The sequence below is a fragment of the Triticum dicoccoides genome, chromosome 3B (assembly GCF_002162155.2).
Source record: "Triticum dicoccoides isolate Atlit2015 ecotype Zavitan chromosome 3B, WEW_v2.0, whole genome shotgun sequence".
Lineage (NCBI taxonomy): Eukaryota > Viridiplantae > Streptophyta > Magnoliopsida > Poales > Poaceae > Triticum > Triticum dicoccoides.
The window spans coordinates 686,525,921-686,550,253 of NC_041385.1; the positions used below are offsets into that span (position 1 = coordinate 686,525,921).

Genomic DNA, 24,333 nt, shown 5'->3' on the forward strand with positions numbered 1-24,333 from the left:
GAGCGACATCACAGAAAGGGCTTATAAAAGAAATGCCACAGTCGGACGTCTGAGCGACATCACTTATAAAAGAAATCCCACAGTCGGACGTCTGAGCGACATCACAGAAAGGGCTTATGAAAGAAGTGCCACAGTCGGACGTCTGGGCGACATCACAGAAAGGGCTTGTATCAGAAGTAAATAACGGGTTAGTCTATCCACAAGAATAAACTTTTAACCGGATTTAAAACTCATGTAGTCCACCGGGTTTTGTCACTGAGGCTGATATCTGACAAGATAAGATGAACACAGTACTTGGACATGTACAAGATGATTTAAAGGATTTGTGACTCTGCAGAGTTTGTACTAACTGACCAAAGCCAATGGTTTTCTGTAGTCACGAAGGACTAGTTCCATTTATGGTATTTCGGTAGAAACACATTTAACCAGTACACACCCATTCCACCTCACGATGCCAGGAATCACCCTAGACAACATCCAAGAAAAACTTTGAGACGGGGAGGTCACAACCTCGAATAGCATGGGATCAAATTTCTATACGCGCGCTCTAAGGGGTGCCCCCCTCTTGGTCCCAACCAGAAACACCCATGCCCCCTGACCGGATGACGGGCTTTAATCCAGGGCCATGGAACCCTCATCCCGGCCTCTCTATTTGGTGTGTACCAGGAAACGGTTTGCAACTTACTAGGCCATATTCCTTGCGGAAAACATGTGGCAGTACAGGAATGGAAATGAATGGGAATGTGATTTGATTCACGACGACACTGAAGTCAAATAGACTGGCGCAAGACTGGCATGCCACAACACTGCCATCTTACCCATCCTCATGCCATCACATGGCCATACAAATATGTATCCAACAACATATGGCTTTCCGAAACTTACTTTCCACTTTTGTGCATGAAATATAACATTCAAAAAAATGCCATGAAGCTCCTAGATGCAAACATGCAACCAACACTCATCATATCAAGAGTTCAAACATGCTTGCCTGGTTCGGAGTAGTCGGAGTCTAACTGGGTGAAGTTCGCGGCTCCGTCACCTCCTCCGGTATCTACGGTATAAGAAAATACGCACGTAACGTAAATACCGCGAGGTGCACAAAAATATTCCATAAAAATTCTCAAATAAATCTGATAAAAAAAACTAGACAAAATTTTTAAGAGAACAGAAAAAGAATCAAACAAAATCCCTTTTCTGTTTAAAAGTTATAAGGGTTTTGATTCAGGGACCTTTCTGTAATGAAACAGAAAACTCTCAGGGGGTTCTGCAAAAAAGTCCAGAAAACGATTCGTTTAAAAGAAAAGAGTGAGAGACTGACAGGCGGGTCCCACCCGTCAGGTTTGAATATTCAAACGAGGGAGACAGGGCTCGACGGCGCCCGAGAGCTGCGGTGGTCGCCGACGGCGATCCACGGCGAGGCAGGGGGATCGGGTGGTACCTCCGTGTTCAGTACGTCCTTCCGCGTTGGTGGGTGGTGGTGGTGGTCGCCGGCGGCCCTTGCTCCGGCGGACGGTGGTTCGGGTAGTCGTGGACCTCGTCGGAGAGAGCTGCTGGGGTCAAATTGGAGTGGGGGTTAGTCTCCTAGAGGCGGCATGAGGCTACGGGCAAGTCTAGGGCGGTGGAGGAGTTCTCACCAGCGAGAACGCTGCCGGAGCCCGAAGCGGACGGAGGTGGCCGGAGTTGAGGAAGAAGGGCCCTTCGAGGCTCTTCCAGAGGTTGGGCGGGGTCTGGTGAGGTGGTGGAGGTGTGCGGGGTCGAGAGCGAGCTCGGAGGCGCTATTTATAGCCGGCCTGAGGCGGTTGCCGTGAACGGGATAAGTCCGGCGAGCGATTACGGCGGCGCTGTGGCTGGACGGTTGGTTTAGAGGCTTGAGCATCATCTAGACGGAGCACTGGTTCCATTCCAGTGTCTAACCTAACAAGGTAGGGGTGGTTACGGCCTGTCCCCGACGGAACGGCCGTACGGCACGTCGGCGGCAGAGAGCGCGCCATGAGCGTGCCAGGCCACGGGGACGGTGCTGCATGCGTGCGCTGGCAAGGGAGATGGCCACGCGGAGCTCTCAGGTGTTTTGGGCGGTGCCGAACGGCGTTATGCCGCAGGGTGCTCCCTATCGGCCGCAGCGGGAGGTTCTGCCACCGCGGAAGACGCCGGCGCAGGCGGGCCAGGGTGCTACCGACGCCAAGAACGAGCCAAGCGCGCGTGTGGCGCTCCGGACAGGGAGGAGGAGCCGTGCACAACGCGCCAGGTTCACAGTCGACATGTGACTGAACTCTGACGAAGAAACGACACTGAACTTACTAAATTTTCTGAAGATGCACAGTAACAGTGCAGGCCAGGTGTTCGACAGAATGATTTTGGTATGTGGGGATTTTTCCTTGAGCTAGTTTTTGGTGGAGTGGTCTCTCATTGCAACTGGGGGTTGCCTGAATTTTGGTGGAATTTTTGGAGAAGTGGAGATATGAATTTCACCAAATTTGACAAATCTGGTCCAAACTTGCAGAGGATGTAATTTGAAAATTTTGAAAAGAAGAAGAGTGGATCTTGTTGGTTCTAGGTTGTGGGTGCTAAGGACTATCCAGAGGAGTTGATTTGAGACCAAAGTTCAAAGGCATTAAGGTACTTGCTTTACAAATTACCTAGGCTCAAAATAAAGGACATAATTGTTTTGGGAAAAGAAATAAATGAGATAAAATCCAGAAATGGATTTAACTAGTTGGGGCAGAAAGTTTGGGTTGTCCCAAAGTTGAAGGAGGGGTTTTGGGAGAATTTTACCATAAGAGGCATGGTAAAAACAGGAAGGGATCAAAACCAAAGAAAAGCCCAAAACCAAAAGGTTTTCTTTTTTTGAAAAACTAAATCCAAGAAAAGATTTTGAGAGGGAAAACTCAGAAGAGAGGTTTTTAAGAAGGATTTAAATGACCTTCTTTAAACCAAGCAAGGCTCTTTCTGAAAACAAAAACCACAAAAATTTTGGAGTGCCACAATCAGGGATACTAAGGTTTCCATAGTTCCCGCGTCCAATCAAGCAACGACTAGCAAATAAGGCAAAGTAGCGTAAAACAGGAAAATGTATGCTAGTAATCCTTGCATCAGAAACCTTCCTGGTTTCTCCCAGAGTGATAGTGTTAATAAAAGTTTCTACTTTGTTACGGTGTGGTTCATCCAAGGTGCCCTCAAAGGGTATTTTGCAAACCTCGCAAAATTCAGCTAATGTCATCTCTTTAACAACGTCATATAAATGAAACTCTACTGTTGGAGGTGATTTCTTAGGGAAAAGTAGAAGTTTTGCACAAAAGTATTTGTGAGTAAGAGATACTGGTGATGTTGGTCGCGGAGGAAGTCGGTGAGGCCAGCATTCTCAATCAATAAATAGAAATCTTGATAAATCCCGGCTCTCCTCAAGAAGTCATCGGAAGGCCATTCACACGGTCGGACCTTCGCGGTGCGAGGCAAATTAAATTTGGGCTTCTGCTCTTCTTCCTTTTGTTTTTCCTTAGAGCTTCGGCTCGACGAGCCCCTCAAAAGTCTCTTCATTATTTTTGAAACAATCTGAAATTTTTAGTAACTTCAAATAAAAGTGAACCAACTTCAATAAAATTGATAGCAACAACTCCCATAAGTGCTTAGAACCTATATAAAGCATTGGAACTACTTGGAACCATATAAATTTGACATGCAAGCTTAAGAACATGGTCACCTATGCAACACAAATTTGCAATGAATAAAGCACTAGAACAAAAACTAATTGAACCAATGGAGGAGTCACATACCAAGGAACAATCTCCCCAAGCAGTTTTGCGAGAGGTGATTTGAGCAAGGAGATCGAAAATCACAGCAACGGGGGCTGGAACTCGTGCTTGAGTTAGTTTTTCGTGTTTGTGTGAAGCAGAGGAAGAAGATGGGTGCAGGAATAAGTGGAGGAGGGCCACCGTGGGCCCACGAGGTAGGGGGGCGCGCCCAGGGGGGTAGGGCGCACCCTCCACCCTCGTGGCTAGGTGGCAGCTCCCCCCACGGTAATTTTTGCACAGTAAATCCTCAAATATTCCCGAAAAAATCATGTTAAATTGGCATGGCATTCTGAGGACTTTTATTTTTGGGGTATTTTTATATTGCACGGATAAGTCAGGAAACAGACAGAAAAATACTATTTTACTTTATTTCTACTAAATAACAGAAAATATAAAGAGGGTACAGAAGGTTGTGCTTGTAGTTTCATCCATCTCGTGATCATCAAAATGAACCCACTAACAAGGTTGATCAAGTCTTGTTAACAAACTCATTTCGAATAATCACGGAACCAGAGAAATTTCGAATAACACTAAGTTACCTCAACGGGGATATGAAAATCCCCAACAATAAGAATATCATACTTTTTCTTGACAGTAGGGAGAGGAAATTCAAAACCTCCAAATATAATCGATGGAATTTTTCCAATAGAGTTGATACTATAAACTTGAGGTTGTTTCCTCGGAAAGTGTACCGTGTGCTCATTGCCATTAACATGAAAAGTGACATTGCCTTTGTTGCAATCAATAACAGCCCCTGCAGTATTAAGGAAAGGTCTTCCAAGAATAATAGACATACTATCATCCTCGGGAATATCAAGAATAACAAAGTCCGTTAAAATAGTAACGTTTGCAACTACAACAGGCACATCCTCACAAATACCGACAGGTATAACAGTTGATTTATCAGCCATTTGCAAAGATATTTCAGTAGGTGTCAACTTATTCAAGTCAAGTCTATGATATAAAGAGAGAGGCATAACACTGACACCGGCTCCAAGATCACATAAAGTAGTTTTAACATAATTTCTCTTAATGAAGCAGGGTATAGTAGGCACTCCTGGATCTCCAAGTTTCTTTGGTATTCCACCCTTAAAAGTATAATTAGCAAGCATGGTGGAAATTTTAGCTTCCGGTATCTTTCTTTTATTAGTAATGATATCCTTCATATACTTAGCATAAGGATTTGTTTTGAGCACATCAGTTAATCGCATACGCAAAAAGATGGGTCTAATCATTTCAGCAAAGTGCTCAAAATCCTCACCATCCTTTTTCTTGGATGGTTTTGGAGGAAAAGGCATGGGTTTCTAAACCCATGGTTCCCTTTCTTTACCATGTTTCCTAGCAACGAAGTCTCTTTTATCATAACGTTGATTCCTTGATTGTGGGTTATCAAGATCAACAGCAGGTTCAACTTCGACATCATTATCATTACTAGGTTGAGCATCAACATGAACAATATCATTAACACTATCACTAGGTTCATGTTCATCACCTGATTGTGTTTCAGCATCAAAAATAGAGATATCATTCGGATTCTCAGGTGGTTCGGCAATAGGTTCACTAGAAGTTTGCAAAGTCCTATCATTTTTCTTTTTCTTCCTTTTAGAAGAACTAGGTACATCAACATTATTTCTCTGAGAATCTTGCTCGATTCTCTTAGGGTGGCCTTCAGGATACAAAGGTTCCTGAGTCATTCTACCAGTTCTGGTAGCCACTCTAACAGCATAACCATTTTTCTTACTATTCATTTCATCAAGCACTTCTTTCTGAGCTTTAAGTACTTGCTCTACTTGCGTGGTAGCCATATAAGCATGTTTGCTAACAAGTTTAAGTTCACCTCTAATATCATCCATATAATCACCTAAGCATTTAATCATAAAGGTATTCTATTTTAATTGTCTACCAAAATAAGCACTAAAGTCATCTTGCTTAAACATAAAGTCATCAAACTCATCCAAGCACTGACTAGCAATTTTAGTAGGAGGGACTTCATCTTTATCATATCTATAGAGAGAATTTACCTTTACTACCTGTGTCGGGATATCGGGAGGTTCTTCAGTGAATAAGTAATTGAGATCATATACTTCTTCAACAGGCGGTAAATTAAGACCATGTATTTCTTCAATAGGAGGTAAATTCTTAACATCTTTAGCTTTAATACCTTTTTCTTTCATAGATTTCTTTACCCCTTGCATATCTTCGGGACTGAGAAATAGAACACCTCTCTTCTTCGGAGTTGGTTTTGGAATAGGCTCAGTAATTGGCTCGGGAGTTGGCTCAGGAGGTGCCCAATTATTTTCATTTGTCAACATATTATTCAATAGAATTTCAGCTTCATTCGGTGTTCTTTCCCTGAAAAGAGAACCAGCACAACTATCCAGGTAATCTCTGGAAGCATCAGTTAGTCCATTATAAAAGATATCAAGTATTTCTGGTTTCTTAAGAGGATGATCAGACAAAGCATTAAGTAACTTGATAAGCCTCCCCCAAGCTTGTGGGAGACTCTCTTCTTCAATTTGCACAAAGTTGTATATTTCCCTCAAAGCAGCTTGTTTCTTATGAGCAGGGAAATATTTAGCAGAGAAGTAATAAATCATATCCCGGGGACTTTGCACACAACCAGGATCAAGAGAATTAAACCATATCTTAGCATCACCCTTTAATGAGAACATAAATATTTTGAGTAAATAAAGGTAGCGCGATCTCTCATTATTAGTAAACAGGGCAGCTATAGCATTTAACTTAGTAAGATGTGCCACAATAGTTTCAGATTCATAGCCATAAAAAGGATCAGATTCAACCAAAGTAATTATATCTGGATCAACAGAAAAATCATAATAATCCTTATCGGGAACACAAATAGGTGAAGTAGCAAAAGCAGGGTCGGGTCTCATTCTATCTCTAAAAGATTCTTTACTCCATTTAACTAGCAACCTCTTAAGTTCGTATCTATCCTGGCAAGCAAAAATAGCTGCAGAAGATTCTGCATCAAAAAGACAACCCTCAGGAATAGCAGGCATATTTTCATCATCACTCTCATCATCGTATTCAGATTCAATAATTTCTCTTTCTCTAGACCTAGCAATTTGCTCATCAAGAAATTCACCAAGGGGCACAGTAGTATCAAGCATAGAAGTAGTTTCATCATAAGTATCATGCATAGCAGAAGTGGCATCATCAATAACATGCGACATATCAGAATGAATAGCAGTAGCAGGTTTAAGTGTCGCAAGCTTACTCATAACAGAAGGAGAATCTAGTGCAAGGCTAGATGTCAGTTCCTTACCTCCCCTCGTAGTTGAGGGCAAAATAGTAGTTCGATCATCTTTCAAGTTCTTCATAGTGTCCAGCAGATATAAATCCCGAGTGACTCAAAGAATAGAGCTATGCTGCCTGGCAATGACGCCAGAAAAAGGTCTTGATAACCCACAAGTATAGGGGATCGCAACAGTTTTCGAGGGTAGAGTATTCAACCCAAATTTATTGATTCGACACAAGGGGAGCCAAAGAATATTCTCAAGTATTAGCAGCTAAGTTGTCAATTCAACCACACCTGGAAACTTAGTATATGCAGCAAAGTGTTTAGTAGCAAAGTAATATGATAGTAGTGGTAACGGTAACAAAAGTAAAGACAGCAAAAGTAATGTTTTTGGTATTTTGTGGTGATTGTAACAGTAGCAACGGAAAAGTAAATAAGCGAGAACCAGTATATGGAAAAATCGTAGGCACCGGATTAGTGATGGATAATTATGCCGGATGCGGTTCGTCATGTAACAGTCATAACATAGGATGACACATAACTAGCTCCAGTTCATCAATGTAATGTAGGCATGTATTCCGTATATAGTCATACATGCTTATGGAAAAGAACTTGCATGACATCTTTTGTCCTACCCTCCCGTGGCAGCGGGGTCCTATTGGAAACTAAGGGATATTAAGGCCTCCTTTTAATAGAGAACCGGAACAAAGCATTAGCACATAGTGAATACATGAACTATTCAAACCATGGTCATCACCGGGAGTGGTCCCGATTATTGTCACTTCGGGGTTGCCGGATCATAACACATAGTAGGTGACTATAGACTTGCAAGATAGGATCAAGAACACACATATATTCATGAAAACATAATAGGTTCAGATCTGAAATCATGGCACTCGGGCCCTAGTGACAAGCATTAAGCATAGCAAAGTCATAGCAACATCAATCTCAGAACATAGTGGATACTAGGGATCAAACCCTAGCAAAGCTGACTCGATTACATGATAAATCTCATCCAACCCATCACCGTCCAACAAGTCTACGATGGAATTACTCACGCACGGCGGTGAGCATCATGAAATTGGTGATGGAGGATGGTTGATGATGACGACGGCGACGAATCCCCCTCTCCGGAGCCCCGAACGGACTCCAGATCAGCCCTCCCGAGAGAGATTAGGGCTTGGCGGCGGCTCCGTATCGTAAAACGCGATGATTTCTTCTTTCTGATTTCCCCCCCCCCCCGAAAGCCAATATATGGAGTTGGAGTTGGCGTCGGAGGGCCACCAGGGGGCCCACGAGGTAGGGGGCGCGCCCCCCCCCACCCTTGTGGACAGGGTGTGGGCCCCTGGTCTTCATCTTTGGCGAGGATTTTTTATTGTTTTTCTAAGATGTTCCGTGGAGTTTCAGGTCATTCCGAGAACTTTTGTTTTCTGCACATAAAACAACACCATGGCAATTCTGCTGAAAACAGCGTCAGTCCGGGTTAGTTCCATTCAAATAATACAAGTTAGAGTCCAAAACAAGGGCAAAAGTGTTTGGAAAAGTAGTTACGACGGAGACGTATCATCTATCTCATTTGTGATGAGATCAAGCCTAGAGTACATTTCGACGACACCTTCACCATCCTTCATTTTGAACTTGTCAAGTTGACTTTGGAGCACATCCAATTTGGATTCCTTGACGGAGTCGGTACCTTCATGCATATCAATCAAAGTATCCCAAATTTCCTTTGCATTCTCAAGATGACTGATTTTGTTGAATTCTTCGGGGCACAATCGATGGAAGAGGACATCGCAAGCTTGAGCATTGTATTGCAACACCTTCAGTTCTTCCACGGTAGCTTCACGGTTTGGTTCTTTCCCATCGAAGAATTCACCTTGCAAGCCAATACACACAATAGCCCAAACGGCGGGGTTATGTCCAAGAATATGCATTTTCATCTTATGTTTCCAACTAGCAAAATTAGTATCATCAAAGTAAGGACCTCTACGGTGATAATTTCCCTCGCTAGACGCCATACTCTCCTAGGTTGTGAAACCAAGGCTATGATCACCAAACCTATGGAAATCAAGGCAAATGGAGACCAAAGCTCTAATACCACTTGTAGGATCGAAAGTATGCCTAGAAGGGGGGGGGGTGATTAGACTATTTAACCAAATAAAAACTTAATCTTTTCCCAATTTTAGTTCTTGGCAGATTTTAGGAACTTAGCACAAGTCAAGCAATCACAATACAATTCAAGCAAGCATGCAAAGAGTATGTGAGCAGCGGAAAGTAAAACATGCAACTTGCAAGAAGGTAAATGGGAGTAGTTTGGAGGGAGCAAATGCAATGTTGACGCGGAGATTTTTGGCATGGTTCCGATAGGTGGTGCTATCGTACATCCACGTTGATGGAGACTTCAACCCACGGAGGGTAACGGTTGCTCGAGCCCACGGAGGGCTCCACCCATGAAGGGTCCGCGAAGAATCAACCTTGTCTATCCCATCATGGCCATCGCCCACGAAGGACTTGCCTCACTAGGGTAGATCTTCACGAAGTAGGCGATCCCCTTGCCCTTATTAACTCCTTGGTTGAACTCCACAATCTTGACAGAGGGTCCCAAGTGACACCTAACCAATCTAGGAGACACCACTCTCCAAAAGGTAATAGATGGTGTGTTGTTGATGAACTCCTTGCTCTTGTTCTTCAAATGATAGTCTTACCAACACTCAACTCTCTCTCTCTCTCTCTCTCTCTCTCTCTCTCTGATTTGGCTATGGTGGAAAGATGATTTGAGTGGAAAGCAACTCTGGGAAGGCTAGAGATCAAGATTCATATGGTAGGATTGGAATATCTTGGCCTCAACACATGAGTAGGTGGTTCTCTCTCAAAAATTGAGTAGTGGAAGTGTAGGTTTGTTCTGATGGCTCTCTCCATGAATGAAGAGTGGGTGGAGGGGTATTTATAGCCTCCACACAAAATCTAACCGTTACACGGAGATTCCCAAACTCGGTGGGACTGAATCAGCACTCGGTCAGACCAATTTAGTTCAAAATGTGAACGTTAGGATTTTCGGTGGGACCGATATAGTTATCTCGGTGGGACCGATCTGCTAGGGTTAGGGCATAATGTAATCTCGATGTGACCGATCGCATAAACTCGATTGGACTGATTTCAGCAATAGGTACACAGAGGGTTGGTCAGGCAAACTCGGTGGGACCGGTTCGCTCACTTCGGTGGGACTGAAGTGTTACGAAAAGGAAACAGGGAGTTTGCAATGCAGATTCGGTGGGACCGATTTGCTCATTTCGGTGAGACCGAAATGTTACAAAAAGGAAACAGGGAGTTTGCAATCCCATCTCGGTGAGACCGAGATCCCTATCGGTGAGACCGAAGTAACTAGGGTTTGTGGCAGTGGCTATGCCAAGTGAAACTCGGTGGCGCTGGATAGATCAAATCGGTGGGGCCGAGTTTGACATTTAGATTTAGGACATATGTGGAAATGAGAAAGTGGTTGAGGGTTTTGGAGCATATCACAAAGCATTTTGAGCAAGTAACTCATTAAGCAACACCTCATCCCCTTTTAATAGTATTGGCTTTCCCATGGACTCAATGTGATCTTGGATCACTAAAATGAAAATGTAGAGTCCTGAGCTTGTTGCCAATATATGTCCTTTGTATTTTGAGGGGTCCACATCTCTAGTCCATGCCATGCCAAACATTGAACTTTCTGAAATGATTATCTTGAAATAGCATTAGTTCAATGAACTATATGTTGTTAAGAATTACCAAAACCACCTAGGGAATAGTTGCACTTTCAGCATGGCTGTTGAACATGCCACTGCACACGTTGGTGTTAGCTCTGTTCAAGCACTCAATAAGGAAAAACAGTTGTGCCAAGTGCGTTTGCAGCGAACAAATGGATAAAGGATATGAGAAACAGGCTCAACAACGGTCTGATCGATGGGCGGAGGTGCAATTCACAAATGGTGAGGATGGTATGATTAATTGGAAGTACACCAATTCCAAAAATTACTTCGCTCCTCAACCTACGCATTCCAGTTCTTAGGCGCTGTTTTTACGCAATTCAGATTGTTTTGGTCTACGTGGGCGCTGCCAAAATGTAAGTTTTTCCGTAATGAAATGTCTTCATTAAAACTTAGTGAAAACCCAGTACTAAGTGGAGAGACTTACAATAAGAATCCCATAGAGAAAGGAGATTACAATGGGGTCCCTGGTGTCTTCATCCTCCACCCCCCGCTTGCGCAGGTCGATACTGCCTAGCTATCTACCACTGTATTGGTGTTGGAAAACCTGCTCGGTCAACACCATTGCACAATGATCAGAGATATACGAGGAAACTGAATGCATGTGTCATTGGGGAAACAACAAACCCCTTTCGACAATGCAAAAGACATGATTTGTCTTAGTTCTAGTTTGTACTTGACAGCTTCTGCCCTGAGTGAATTTTAGATTGTGTAACGACAGTTCGGAGACCTTTAGAATGTTTAAGGCCAACCTAAAAGCATTCATTAACCATGTGTTTATAGATGAGTCCTCTACTTTTCATACCAAGTTGAAGTTTCCTGATATAATCCATACAAGAAGCATGGAAGGCTTGAGGTTCATCGTCTCCTATACATGAACACAACTTTGTCACTATGTGACCGAGCGCCGTAAACGACTGAAATACTCCAAGAGGCGCACGAAGCATGCATTACCACCATGGCAGGCATCGAGTTGGTGGAGTTAGTAGTGCTAGTGATGTCAAACAGGTTCGACAAGAAGGCAAGGATGATTCCCCCTCGTGTACCAATGGCAAGAAGGAAGCACAAGGAATCAACAAAGGCCAGGCCGAGGATTTCTAGTACAAGGAGCCATTCCATGAGTTCGATCTTTGTCTCCAAGAGAAAAATGATAGGTGTGATGATGATGAACAAGACTACACACAATTCGGCGGCGCACATGATTATTAAGGCCGCACACGTTCCAATTGAGCACCATACAATTGTTGATGTCAGTCATAGATAACTAACAATACACTAGCATGATGCAAGATACAAAGGGCCTGGGGTAAGATGCCCGGATAGCAGGAACTACCTAAAGGCAACAAACTGAAGAAACTGAAAGACAATGAACTGAAGTAACTACAAGATAGTGAATTGATACATAGGGGACGGTAGGAAGGGGATGCAACTCCAGATGTTGCCCTAATCAAAAAGAGTATGTACATGAAGACGGGGGCACTCGATGAAGGTGGCGCGCACAAATGGTCAGCTAGCCACCTTCATCGTCTCCCCTGCTCATTTCCACCTTCATCGTCTCCATACCCGTCGGCCTCGACCCTTGCCCCTCCGAGATGCAGCGGGGCGCCTAGGGGTCTTGTTGGTGGCCTTGGAGAGCTGGAAGGCTCTCAATGAGGCCTTGATAGCTCGATTTCGTCCGGAGATAGATGCTCTTTGAACAATGCGAGGAAGCGACGCACGAGAATACCACTTGTCATTGCCGCATCACCATCACGACAAAAACAATCTAAAAAGTGTGTTTTATCAACTTGCTCTCAAAGGTCATTTTGTTTGGAGCATTTCAAATGGACTAGACCATAGTAGCAAGCCCAACAGTAAACCGTTGCTCGCCATCATGCCAAAATACGTAACACCAACTAGAAAATTGCCAAGAACTATGAGGGCATAGGGTAGAAAAGAGCAAGTGTTAGGATGGTTCCACTTGATTGCAAAAGAAACACCTGGGATTATCGTGAAACCTTTTCTTTACATAACTTATCTAGTTATCACAACCTCTTAAAATAGTTGCCACAAGAAGATTTGAATTTTGAGAGGAATTTTACCAGCCCAATCCATTTGTGCCTACAACCAGACAAGCAGTTTTCCATTTTTTTTATACATGGATTTAGTGATCTATTTGGATTTATTTCCCAAACCCCGAGAAACACCATCAGGTTAAAACCCATAAAAAACACCATCAGGTTAAAAGACAAATGCAAACTATCCAAACAACAAAACGAACTGGTTTATACACTAAAGTTTATTTGCCTCTTCAAGTTAGTTTGAGGTATATACTACTCAAACTCAAGCCATATTTCATTTTTTTATAAGCCATTTTTTAAGGGGTGGCCATATTTTAATCGAGCCTAGCCGGTCTGCCTTGGATGCAAACGGACTGGACTTTCTGCGGGCCCCATCCAACGACAACGGCCGGGCCTGCGAGGGTAACCGCCGCCCTCCTCAAATACGAACACGACGGCCGCACCGGAACCACTCCACTACGCTTCGAGCACTAGCTCGGATGCTCGGAGCATCCGATACTGCTGTCCAGCCCAGTGCATCCGTCACGCGACGCCATGCCGCTCCCGGCGCCGGCGGTGGACGCCGTCATCAAGCCGCTGCCGCGGGCGCTCTCCCTCGCGGGGGCGGCGGCCGCTGCGGCCGCGACGTCTCTCCTGCTCATTTCCGCCGTCGTCTCCCGCGCCCGGGACGACTACGCTTCGCCTCCCCCGTCCACCAGCGCCTCCACCACCGCGGCGCTCCCCCCGGCGCCCGAACCCTCGCCGCAGCACCATGAGCACCCCCACCCCCCGCCGCCGCCCGTCCCGCCCTGCCCGCCCAACGCCTCCCACCACACCCCCTGCCACGAACCTCCCTCCGGCGAGCGCCACTGCCCCCCGCACCCTCCGCCGCCTCATCCTCCGCACCCGCCCGAGGACCCGCCGCCTCACCCTCCGCCCCCGCCTCCGCACTGTCGCGTCCCCCCGCCCCCCGGGTACCACCCGCCCCCGCCGTGGCCCGCGCGGCGGGAGCGCGCGCGGTATGCCAACACGGATCTGCCACCACTCACCGTCGCCAAGCTGGCCGCCTCTCAGGACCCCGTGCACGCGCGCGGGGAGTGGCTGGTGTTCCCCAAGGGGGCGGGGAATTACGTCGAGCAGCTTGAGCGCGTGGTGCCGCTCCGCGGCGGCGCGGTGCGAACGGCGCTCGACATCGGTTGCGGAGTGAGTAACTGGACTAAATCACTCCGTGTTTCCAGTAGATTGCCATATGTTCTCATCGCTGATGCTGTGGCTCGTTGCAGGTTGCGAGCTTTGGGGACTACCTGTTGAGCTATGGCGTCCTGACCATGTCCATTGCTCCAAGGGAGAGACACGATGCGCATGTCCAGTTCGCCTTGGAGCGTGGACTGCCCGCGATGATTGGAGCGCTCAGCGCTCACAGGCTGCCTTATCCTTCGAGGTCCTTCGACATGGTGCACTGCGCTGACTGCCATGTTTCATGGACTGCTCATGGTAGGACATGCACTAAATCGATACTATCTGCGAAAAGGAAGACATATTTCTTGTATCCGACTTATGATTGCACATATTTTCTGATGTTCTCATTCACCTATAGCTGATTCCAGATGGTCTGTATATGCTGGAAATTGACCGTCTTCTCAGACCTGGTGGGTATTGGGTTATGTCTAGTCCACCCATCAGCTGGAAATCACCCTACAAGGGCCCCAACAAAACAATCGAGAACCTTGATGGTGAACAGTTAGCTACAGAAGATACTGCAAATAAGCTTTGTTGGGAAAAGGTGTCAGATAAGGGCACAGTTTCTGTTTGGAGAAAGCCTATTAATCATCTCCATTGTGCCCAGGAAGCAGAGTTCTTGAAATCACCACCACTCTGTACAGAAGATGACCCAGATAGTGCTTGGTAAGGTTCTCCTTGGCAGCCTGACCTTTGCTTTTCTGGGAATTTTTGTGTGGTTGAAGCATAATAGTTCACTGTTTTATTTTCCGTAGTCCTCGATGCGACCCAAGAAGTTGACACTGCAGAGAATAGTTTGGCCAGGATTAATGTTTATATACTTCGCGCGTGTTATTGTGTGGCCAAGAAGAAACATACTCCGTACGGCTGTTATTTTCTGAAGTTTGTCAGTCTGTACATGACATGCGGGGGCGTGTATGGCCATGAATGTTAATTCTCCGGGTTAGTTGAACATAAGTGTGCATAGAAATTTTCAGGAGGCCCCTCTCCGCGAAAAAAAACGCTCCCTCCCCCCGCGTCGCCTCCTCTGGCGGCTCGGGGGCAGCCCCATCGCGCCGCCGCCGGCCCACTCCCTCTCACCCCCATCCGCTTCGCCGCCGCCGGAGAGGACGCCGGCGAAGCCGCGCGTGCCCCAGGGATGGTGGCGGCGGGGCTCCTTTGTGTCGGCGCTCGCCAGCTAGCGGGGATCCATCCGACGGCGCTGCAAGATCCGGTGTGGTGGCCCTCTTCGCCGGCGTCGGGGGGTGGATCCGGGGCTTCTCAGGCCGGATCCGCCGCGTGGTGGTGCGGTGCTGGTGGTGCGGGGCTGATGGCGGCGGGGTTGAGCGCGCGAGGTCCTGCTGGTCCGGTGTCTCGGGGCGGCTCGTCATGACTCTGTGGTGGGCGCTGGCTGGAGGAGGAGAGGCCCGGCGCAGCTGGCTGGTGATGGCGTGTCGCTGCGAAGCGCGCAGGCCGGTGGCGGCTTGGTGCTCCTCACCGCGGAGGCGCTCGTGCCAGGCCAGATCTGCGTTGCCTGGAGGTGAGGGCTCATGGCCGGCGCACGGCAGGTGAGGTGGTGATGCGGAGGGCCTGACGGGGTGTGGCAGAGGAGATGTGGCTCGATCTGGTGGGGGTGGCGCCAGCGGGAGGCAGTGCTGGGTTCTCACGGGCAGGTTGGTGGCGGCGCTGCGATGGCTCGGTCAAGATGGAGTCTTGCGAGCAGCGAGCTTTCGGTCATCCCTGTGCGGCGTGGAGAGCGGCGGTGCTTTCCTGGTGATGCCGGCCTGGGATTTCTCCGTGGAGAGGCGGGTCTGATTGTCGCAAGGTCGTTCCTTGGAGTGGGCGACGGCCGTTGCGGGCAGTCCTGGACCTGGCCGGAGGTGCTGGTTGGCTGCGGACCCTCGTGCAGGCTGGGAGTGGATGTGTGGCCGCGGTTTCCCTGCCGGGTGGTCGGTCGTTGGTCCTCGGCTATGCAGCTACTTCGGCAAGTGCTGCGGTGGCGGCGGTGTGAGGCTTCTTGGCAGTGCTACCAATCCCATGGAGGCGTGGCGATGGGCGAAGCGCGGATGAAAATTTTGCACGGCTTCTGCCGGGCCGGCGGTGATGGCATCTGTGGATGTCATTCCCCTCCTTGGAGGCATCGTCGAGCGTGTTCGCCTCATCCCTCGCGCTCTCGGTGTTGGTGGATGTCTCCGGGTGAAAGCCTAGATTCGATGTTCTGATCGGCACGATGGCGGTGTCCTCGACGCCGCTCCTCTGTTGGGAGCATTGTGTTTGGAGACACGACTGGTTCCTCGTTGCTCTCCTCCGGTGTTCGCCGCTATCCTTTTCTGATCTTCAGTGGCGCTATGTACGTTGGTCGTTGGTGAATCCAAGGCGGCGTCTTCCCGGATTGGATCGAGTCCTGCCATTCATCTGCCACTTTCTCTTAGGCGCTCAGGGTGGATGGTGCGTCGACAAGAGAAGTTCTGTGGAAGTGTGGTCTTCGGAGGTGTCCGGCGTCGATCGAGACGCGGTGCTGTGTATCAGTTTAGGATAGGCTTTTTGCATAGTAGCTTGCCTAGCGGTGGTGTTTGTTTGTGGTCTTGTCGGTGTGGTGTTCGTGCTACACTCGTTGTTCGCATCGAGCGGTAGCTTTCTTGTAACTAAATTCTGCCTTCTATAAAGCTATGGTACGCCTAGGCGTACTCTCGAAAAAAAGAAATTTTCAGGAGACAACTCAATAACTAAAAAGAACTTTACCCAATACTTGAAGCATGTACAAAATGATGCATCTAAGTGAGTTAGTAAGAGTATGAGTACAGCACAGTGAATAAGAGCTTACAGCCGAGCAGGACAGAAAGAATGCAGTTGCTGAGTCATTGGATAATCTAAAATATTAGCCATCTCTACATAAGCGTGCCTGGAAATTTTCAGGAGACAACTCAATAACTAAAAAGAACTCTACCCAATACTTAAAGCATGTACAAAAAGGTGCATCGAAGCGAGTTAGTAAGAATATGAGTACAGCACCAGTGAATCCAAAGAGCTCACCGCCGAACAGGACAAAAAGAAGGCAGTTGCTGAATCATTGGATAATCTAACATATTAGCCATCTCTTGCTTGCACTGGAAGATTACTTTATCAACAAACTCATAAAAGGATGATTGTATGTCTTCTATCTTGCAGGTATGTAAATATTTCGATGTGTAGAACTCATCTTCCAAGAGTGGAACTTGTTGGTGATGTTGCTGGCCGCCGCGTGGAGAAATGGCCTCAAAGACTTGCTGCAGTGCCACCAAGAATAGCCAATGGGGAAATTAAGGGGATGTCCATCCAGGCATACAAACATGACTGTTCAGTTTGGAGGAGAAGAGTTGAACTCTATGGAACATATTTGAAAGATTTATCTCATAGGAGTTACAGAAATGTCATGGACATGAATGCTGGTTTTGGTAGCTTTGCCGCTGCCATGTTGAAATACCCTGTTTGGGTCATGAACGTGGTTCCTGCAAATATAACAGACAATAACACCCTTGGTATCATCTATGAGCGCGGCCTGATTGGAACATACATGGACTGGTAATGTTGCAGAGCGACTGTTGTCTTGTAATGGAGTACTATTCCTATTTTCCCATTAAGATATAGACAAGAACTCACTATCTGAGTCATTTTTTTATGTTAGGTGTGAAGCTTTCTCTACTTATCCACGTACATATGATCTGATACATGCTAATGGAGTATTCAGCTTGTATATCGACAAGTAAGTGACTCCTCATAATTCTCTTTGTTCAAGTGTACTTGTTCTGTTCTGAGGCAGAACAGACTCAGAAAGAGACATGAATGCTATTTCTAATTTACTTAGCTTGAGGGTACCAAACTGTACTAAAATATAGAGTACCCACTGTGCCACTACACACCCTATGGTTCACATAGTTTCGCCAGGGGCATACTCTCCCTGAACATAAAAGACTTCAAGAGGCACCCACCATTACCCTTGGGCCATGGATATCTGCTTACTGATTTTTCTTATCTGAAATAAAGTAGCTTACATGAAATCCGCCCGGCTTAATTACAGCAATTGTTTGAATCCCTTAATTGCTGAATACCATCAGTATGTGTACAATTTGTCAATTTCCCTTCCGCAAAAGGGGCCTAAAGTTACGTTTCTCCTTTTTCAACGCATGGCCTGACAAACATGATGCCTTCAAAAAGCACATAGTCACCATGCAACTCAGGAAGGTATTGCCGTTCACCGCACTATTTTGACACTAATTTGTCTTCAGGTGTGGTACCCTTGACATACTGGTCGAGATGGACCGAATTCTCCGGCCAGGGGGCGCGGCAGTAATCCGGGATGCAGCTGATGTTGTTCTGAAAGTGAAGGAGGCTGCTGATCGCCTGCAATGGCGCAGCCGGGTTGTCAACATGGAGGATGAGGGCCCAGATCCTCAGAAGCTTCTCATCGTGGACAATTCGCTCCGACTGCCAGGGAGCTAGTACAAGAACTACAACGGCACCCGTTGACAGTACCATGATCTTAGCAGTTACCTGTACAGAGTACAGACGAAGAGCCCAAAGGCGAGGCTACACTTGCAGTTACATGTGCAGATAAGATAAGCAAATAACCCTGGCAAGGCTTGGTGCATTGCCCCCCAGCATGCATGGTGTTGAGTAGTGTGGTGTAGCTGCTACCAACACCTACCCTGGCACTTTGTAAATATAATGAACGTGCGTTTGTATTATAGATGTACATGTTTTTGTAGGAGTGAGGAGTTGGTCACTGGTCAGACCTGTTTGGATTCCCGCAGTTTGCTCGTGAAGCAATGTATGGTTTCTGGATAAAGGGAAGAGTATATTAATATTGAGAAGCAATGTGATGTTTTTTCAGTTATCCTACTGGCTAACGGCGTCCAAATGCCACCGAGTTGGTTAAATGATGTAAAGTGTGGCTTTGATGGCAGCAAACGCGGAGGAATCTCAGTGCGTCGGTGAAATGACACGTTTGTCATTGCGGTCGCTTGGTCACTTTGGAAACAAAGGAATACTGGGGTGTTTAACCGGACGACTGAATTCAAATCACCCGGGCAACTCAAGAATCATATTCTAAATGAGCTCAGGGATTGGAAAGAGGCAGGACTTGGAGTTGGAGTTTTACGCTAATTTTTGTTAATAATACATTTCTTTATTAAATTTCAGAAATATTACGCCGTAATTATATATTTTTTAAATAATACCCAGTCGGCCCACTGCTGGCTGATTGGATGCAGTCATCCTACCGGTGGCCGATTGCCACTGCTGGCCAATTCCCCCAGTCGGCCCACTGCTGGCCGATCGGCCCCCAGTCGGCCCACTGCCGGCGGATTGGATCCATTTAGCCCACTGCTGGCCGATTTCCCCAGTCGGCCCACTGCTGGCCGATTGGCCCCCACTCGGCTCACCGCTGGCCGATTGGCCCCCCAGTCTGCTTCCTCTAGGCCGACAGGTGCATGCACCCATTTTTCCGTTGAATAGGTATTTGAAAAATGTTGCAGAAGTATTTGAAAAATGTTGATCATGTATATAAAAATGTTAATCAAGCATTTGAATAAGATGTTGAACAAGTATTTGAAAAAATTGAACAAGTATTTGAAAAATGTTGACTAAGTATTTGAAAATATATTGATCATGTATATAAAAATATTGAATAAGTATTTAAAAAAAATGTTGATCATGTATATAAAAATGTTGAACAAGTATTTGAAAAATGTTGAACAAATATTTGAAAAAATGTTTAACATGTGCATAAGAATGTAGAATGAAAAACAAATCGGAGAGGAAAAAAGAATTTGAACAAGTATTTGAAAAAAGTTGATCATGTATATAAGAATGTAGAATGAGAAACAAAAAAACAAAGAAACAAAAGAGTATATAGAAGGAAAAGAAAAGAATGAAAAGAATAGTCGCCGCGCAGGGCCAATCGGCCAGCAGTGGGCTGACTGGATCCAATAGGGCCAGCAGTGGGCTGACTGGGTATTATTTAAAAATATATAATTACGATGTAATATTTATGAAATTTAATAAAAAAATGTACTCCCTCGATATTTATATACAAGGCCACAAACTCAAATTACAGGTACCAATGTAAAATTTAATGCCTACTTTGCAAGTCAGCTTTTTTTTCATTTATTGAGATCATTAATACCCCATATGCATGCATGCAACTATTAAACATGTTGCTAGTATGAGAAAATATCATTAACTTTGCCTCGATTACTGTTAGTTGCCTTGTATAGATGCAAAACCTATATTTCATAGTGGCCTTGTATATAAAAATGGAGGGAGTATTATTTAAAAAAACATTAGCTAGTTTTACACAGATTTGTGAGAGAGTAGGCTTTAGACTTGTGGTGTAGATGTTGTGTGGGTTGGACTTGCGTTGATGTTCCCATCTCTCGCAAGTTTCTTGTAATTTTCTTTTTATCTTTCATAAAAATATGGTATACTATTGACGTACTTTTAAAAAAAAGATTTGGCAAGCCTTCTGATAATCCTGTTCTTTTGCCCGTTCATGACTGGGGTAGACATGTTGGGATCGTGTGCTCTGTGTGCACGAGGCTCCACGTGCTATCTAATTGTGCTATTTCGCTAGACAGCCTGGGAGCCGGATCATCTGACGTACTGCACCCCTGATGTAGGGCCATTGACAGGTGGGCCCGGGTTCAACTGTTAGTGTGCCAATCGCACGTCAGGGGAGCCTCTCTAGATAGCCTAATCGGTCACGGGGCGGCGATGCTGCGGCCCGACGGGGCTACGCAGCGGCAACCCGATGCTCGATCGGTGGAGGACCGCGCTGAATTTGAAGACAATCTTTTATGGGACCTACGAAGCGAACCGACGCGCAAACGGCTGATCAGACCGGAGGCGCAGCGGACGAGATCAACAAGTCACGGGCCGGACGTGGCAGAAGCGTCACGCGTTGCCCAGGAAAACTGCACCGGACGTCGTGCATAGCATGAGATGCTCAAGTGCCCTGGGCCACGTGAGTACACCGATGGATCAAAGCGCGCGACCAAGTAAGAGGGTGCTTGGATCCAAGGGACTATTTTTAGTCTGACTAAAAATAGTCTCTTTTAGAGGCTAAAGTTCCAAGCACCCCTGACTAAAAAGAGGCTAGGACTAGTCTTGAGGCTAAAAATTTTTAGTCATAGGAAACCTACTAAAATATGTATTAGCCCTCTCTCTCCTCATTTAATTCCTCTCCTTTAACACATGCGAGTTCTGGATTAGAGGGTTTGGAGGATAATAAATGCTCAATAACTGGATTTTAGTCTCTTTAGTATTTGGATTCAAGCATGGGTGAGGCTAGCAAGTTTTAGTCTCACTACTTTTAGTCATGGGACTAAAACGTATCCAAGCACCCTCTAACCCACGCACGCGCGGCCGCGTGAGTGGCCTCACGGCGCAGATCAACAGGCCTGCGCATGGTGCGAGTGGCGGCCGCACGCCCTCACATGATGCAATGCCCAACATGAAGACTCAGACGTAGTGATGGCTGATGCAGATGTTGGTGGAGCAGACACACGTTGTAGATGACGAACGACAATGAGCGACTCAAGCCAATCGTAGATTGGAAAACCAAAACGAAGTACCGATCGAAACGACCGACGACAAAGAAAACCCGGATCAACTGATCAGGAAGAAAATAAACTCTCTAGGGCAGCTGATCAATTGGACCGGCGAACGAACCCTAAGTACGGGTCACGCGGCTCCCGGTGGCGATCATGGAGATCGACAGCCTCGGGGGCGGCGCGGTGCGTAAGCTGCGGCGGCTAGGGTTTATGATCAAGATAAAGCTGATACCATGCTAGAAAGGAGAGAGAGGGATTGTTGTGGAATATGATGGATTGTATTACTTGAGCCTCATAGGCATATATATAAGAGTACATAATCATCTTAAAATACAAGACAAGCAAAACAATATCCTATACTATTCTAACTTTCCTAATAATCACAATACTCAACAGGTCTACTAGTGATGCATTCAACGCCTTGGTTGGAGCCTTCCGTGTGTTTCGCTGCCATGTCAACACTTCCGGTGGCTCCTCTACTCGTTTCGCTGCCATGGCCGCGTTTTCGGCTGCCATGGCAGTGTTTTGTGTCGGGTTGCTAATATTTCGCTGCCATGACATCGTTTTGTGCTGGATCGCTAACAAATTAGCTTTCATAAGCCCCAACAATTAATAATACCATCCAACGATCAAGGCGCCTGTCAAAATATACACCCACATGTGACGCGCGGATGATGGGATGCTATGTGATACGTCCATTTTGTATCATGCTTTTATATCAATATTTATTGCATTATGCGCTGTTATTAAACATTATATCTCAATACTTATGGCTATTCTCTCTTATTTTACAAGCTTTACCATGAAGAGGGGGGATGCCGGTGTTGGGGAACGTAGCAGAAATTCAAAATTTTCCTACGTGTCACCAAGATCTATCTATGGAGAAACCAGCAATGAGGGGAAGGAGAGTGCATCTACATACCCTTGTAGATCGCTAAGCGGAAGCGTTCAAGAGAACGGGGTTGAAGGAGTCGTACTCGTCGTGATCCAAATCATCGGAGATCCTAGTGCCGAACGGACGGCACCTCCGCGTTCAACACACGTACAGCCCGGTGACGTCTCCCATGCCTTGATCCAGCAAGGAGAGAGGGAGAGGTTGAGGAAGATTCCATCCAACAGCAGCACAACGGCGTGGTGGTGGTGGAGAAGCGTGGCAATCCTGCAGGGCTTCGCCAAGCACCGCGGGAGAGGAGAAGTACTTAGGAGAGGGGGAGGGCTGTGCCAGAACTTGTCGTGGTCCTGCCCTCCCACCCCTCCACTATTTATAGGTGGGGAAAAGAGGGGGCCGGCCCCCTTAGATCCCATCTAGGGTTGGGGGCGGCGGCCAAGGGGGGAGGAGTGCCTCCCAAGCCAAGTGGAGGCCTCCCCCTTTAGGGTTTTCCCCTCCCATGCGCATGGGCCTTGGGGGGGCTGGTGCCCCTGGCCCATTAAGGCTAGGGCGCCCCCCTACAGCCCATGCTACTGTATTGGACGTGGTGGAACAATTTCTGGACCTCCGGACCCCTCCGGAATCCTCCGGAACCTTCTGGAAGCTTCCCGATACAATACCGAAAAAACCCGAACTTTTTCCGGAACCCGAACAACAACTTCCCATATATAAATCTTTACCTCCGGACCATTTCGGAACTCCTCGTGACGTCCGGGATTTCATCCGGGACTCCGAACAACATTCGATAACCACATACAAACTTCCTTTATAACCCTAGCGTCATCGAACCTTAAGTGTGTAGACCCTACGGGTTCGGGAATCATGCAGACATGACCGAGACGTTCTCCGGTCAATAACCAACAGCGGGATCTGGATACCCATTTTGGCTCCCACATGTTCCACGATGATCTCATCGGATGAACCACGATGTCAAGGACTCAATCGATCCCGTATACAATTCCCTTTGTCTAGCGGTATTGTACTTGCCCGAGATTCGATCGTCGGTATACCGATACCTTGTTCAATCTCGTTACCGGCAAGTCTCTTTACTCGTTCCGTAACACATCATCCCGTGATCAACCCCTTGGTCACATTGTGCACATTATGATGATGTCCTACCGAGTGGGCCCAGAGATACCTCTCCGTTTACACGGGGTGACAAATCCCAGTCTCGATTCGTGCCAACCCAACAGACACTTTCGGAGATACCTGTAATGCACCTTTATAGCCACCCAGTTACGTTGTGACGTTTGGTACACCCAAAGCATTCCTACGGTATCCGGGAGTTGCACAATCTCATGGTCTAAGGAAATGATACTTGACATTAGAAAAGCTTTAGCATACGAACTACACGATCTTTGTGCTAGGCTTAGGATTGGGTCTTGTCCATCACATCATTCTCCTAATGATGTGATCCCGTTATCAACGACATCCAATGTCCATAGCCAGGAAACCATGACTATCTGTTGATCACAACGAGCTAGTCAACTAGAGGCTCACTAGGGACATATTGTGGTCTATGTATTCACACGTGTATTACGATTTCCGGATAATACAGTTATAGCATGAATAAAAGACTATTATCATGAACAAAGAAATATAATAATAACACTTTTATTATTGCCTCTAGGGCATATTTCCAACAGTCTCCCACTTGCACTAGAGTCAATAATCTAGTTTACATCACCATGTGATTAACACTGACAGGTCACATCACCATGTGACCAACATCCAAAGAGTTTACTAGTGTCATTAAACTA

General features: G+C 46.4%; 1 protein-coding gene across 1 annotated transcript; it reads left to right on the forward strand.

Annotated features, from left to right (window-relative positions):
* Nucleotides 1-13,325: 13,325 nt before the first annotated feature.
* On the forward strand, nucleotides 13,326-18,929 carry LOC119277856 (probable methyltransferase PMT19). Its single transcript, XM_037559187.1, has 6 exons — nucleotides 13,326-14,041; nucleotides 14,122-14,332; nucleotides 14,446-14,743; nucleotides 17,225-17,617; nucleotides 17,721-17,798; nucleotides 18,322-18,929. Exons 1-6 carry the CDS (start codon nucleotides 13,394-13,396, stop codon nucleotides 18,533-18,535), a joined length of 1,842 nt encoding a protein of 613 aa, XP_037415084.1. The 5' UTR covers nucleotides 13,326-13,393; the 3' UTR covers nucleotides 18,536-18,929.
* Nucleotides 18,930-24,333: the final 5,404 nt, after the last annotated feature.

Bases quoted from the DNA above. Each gene is read 5' to 3' on its own strand.
- LOC119277856 (XM_037559187.1), top strand. From the start codon at position 13,394: ATGCCGCTCCCGGCGCCGGCGGTGGACGCCGTCATCAAGCCGCTGCCG. The intron at 14,042-14,121 runs GTGAGTAACTGG...GGCTCGTTGCAG, and splicing joins CGCTCGACATCGGTTGCGGA to GTTGCGAGCTTTGGGGACTA. The intron at 14,333-14,445 runs GTAGGACATGCA...AGCTGATTCCAG, and splicing joins TGTTTCATGGACTGCTCATG to ATGGTCTGTATATGCTGGAA.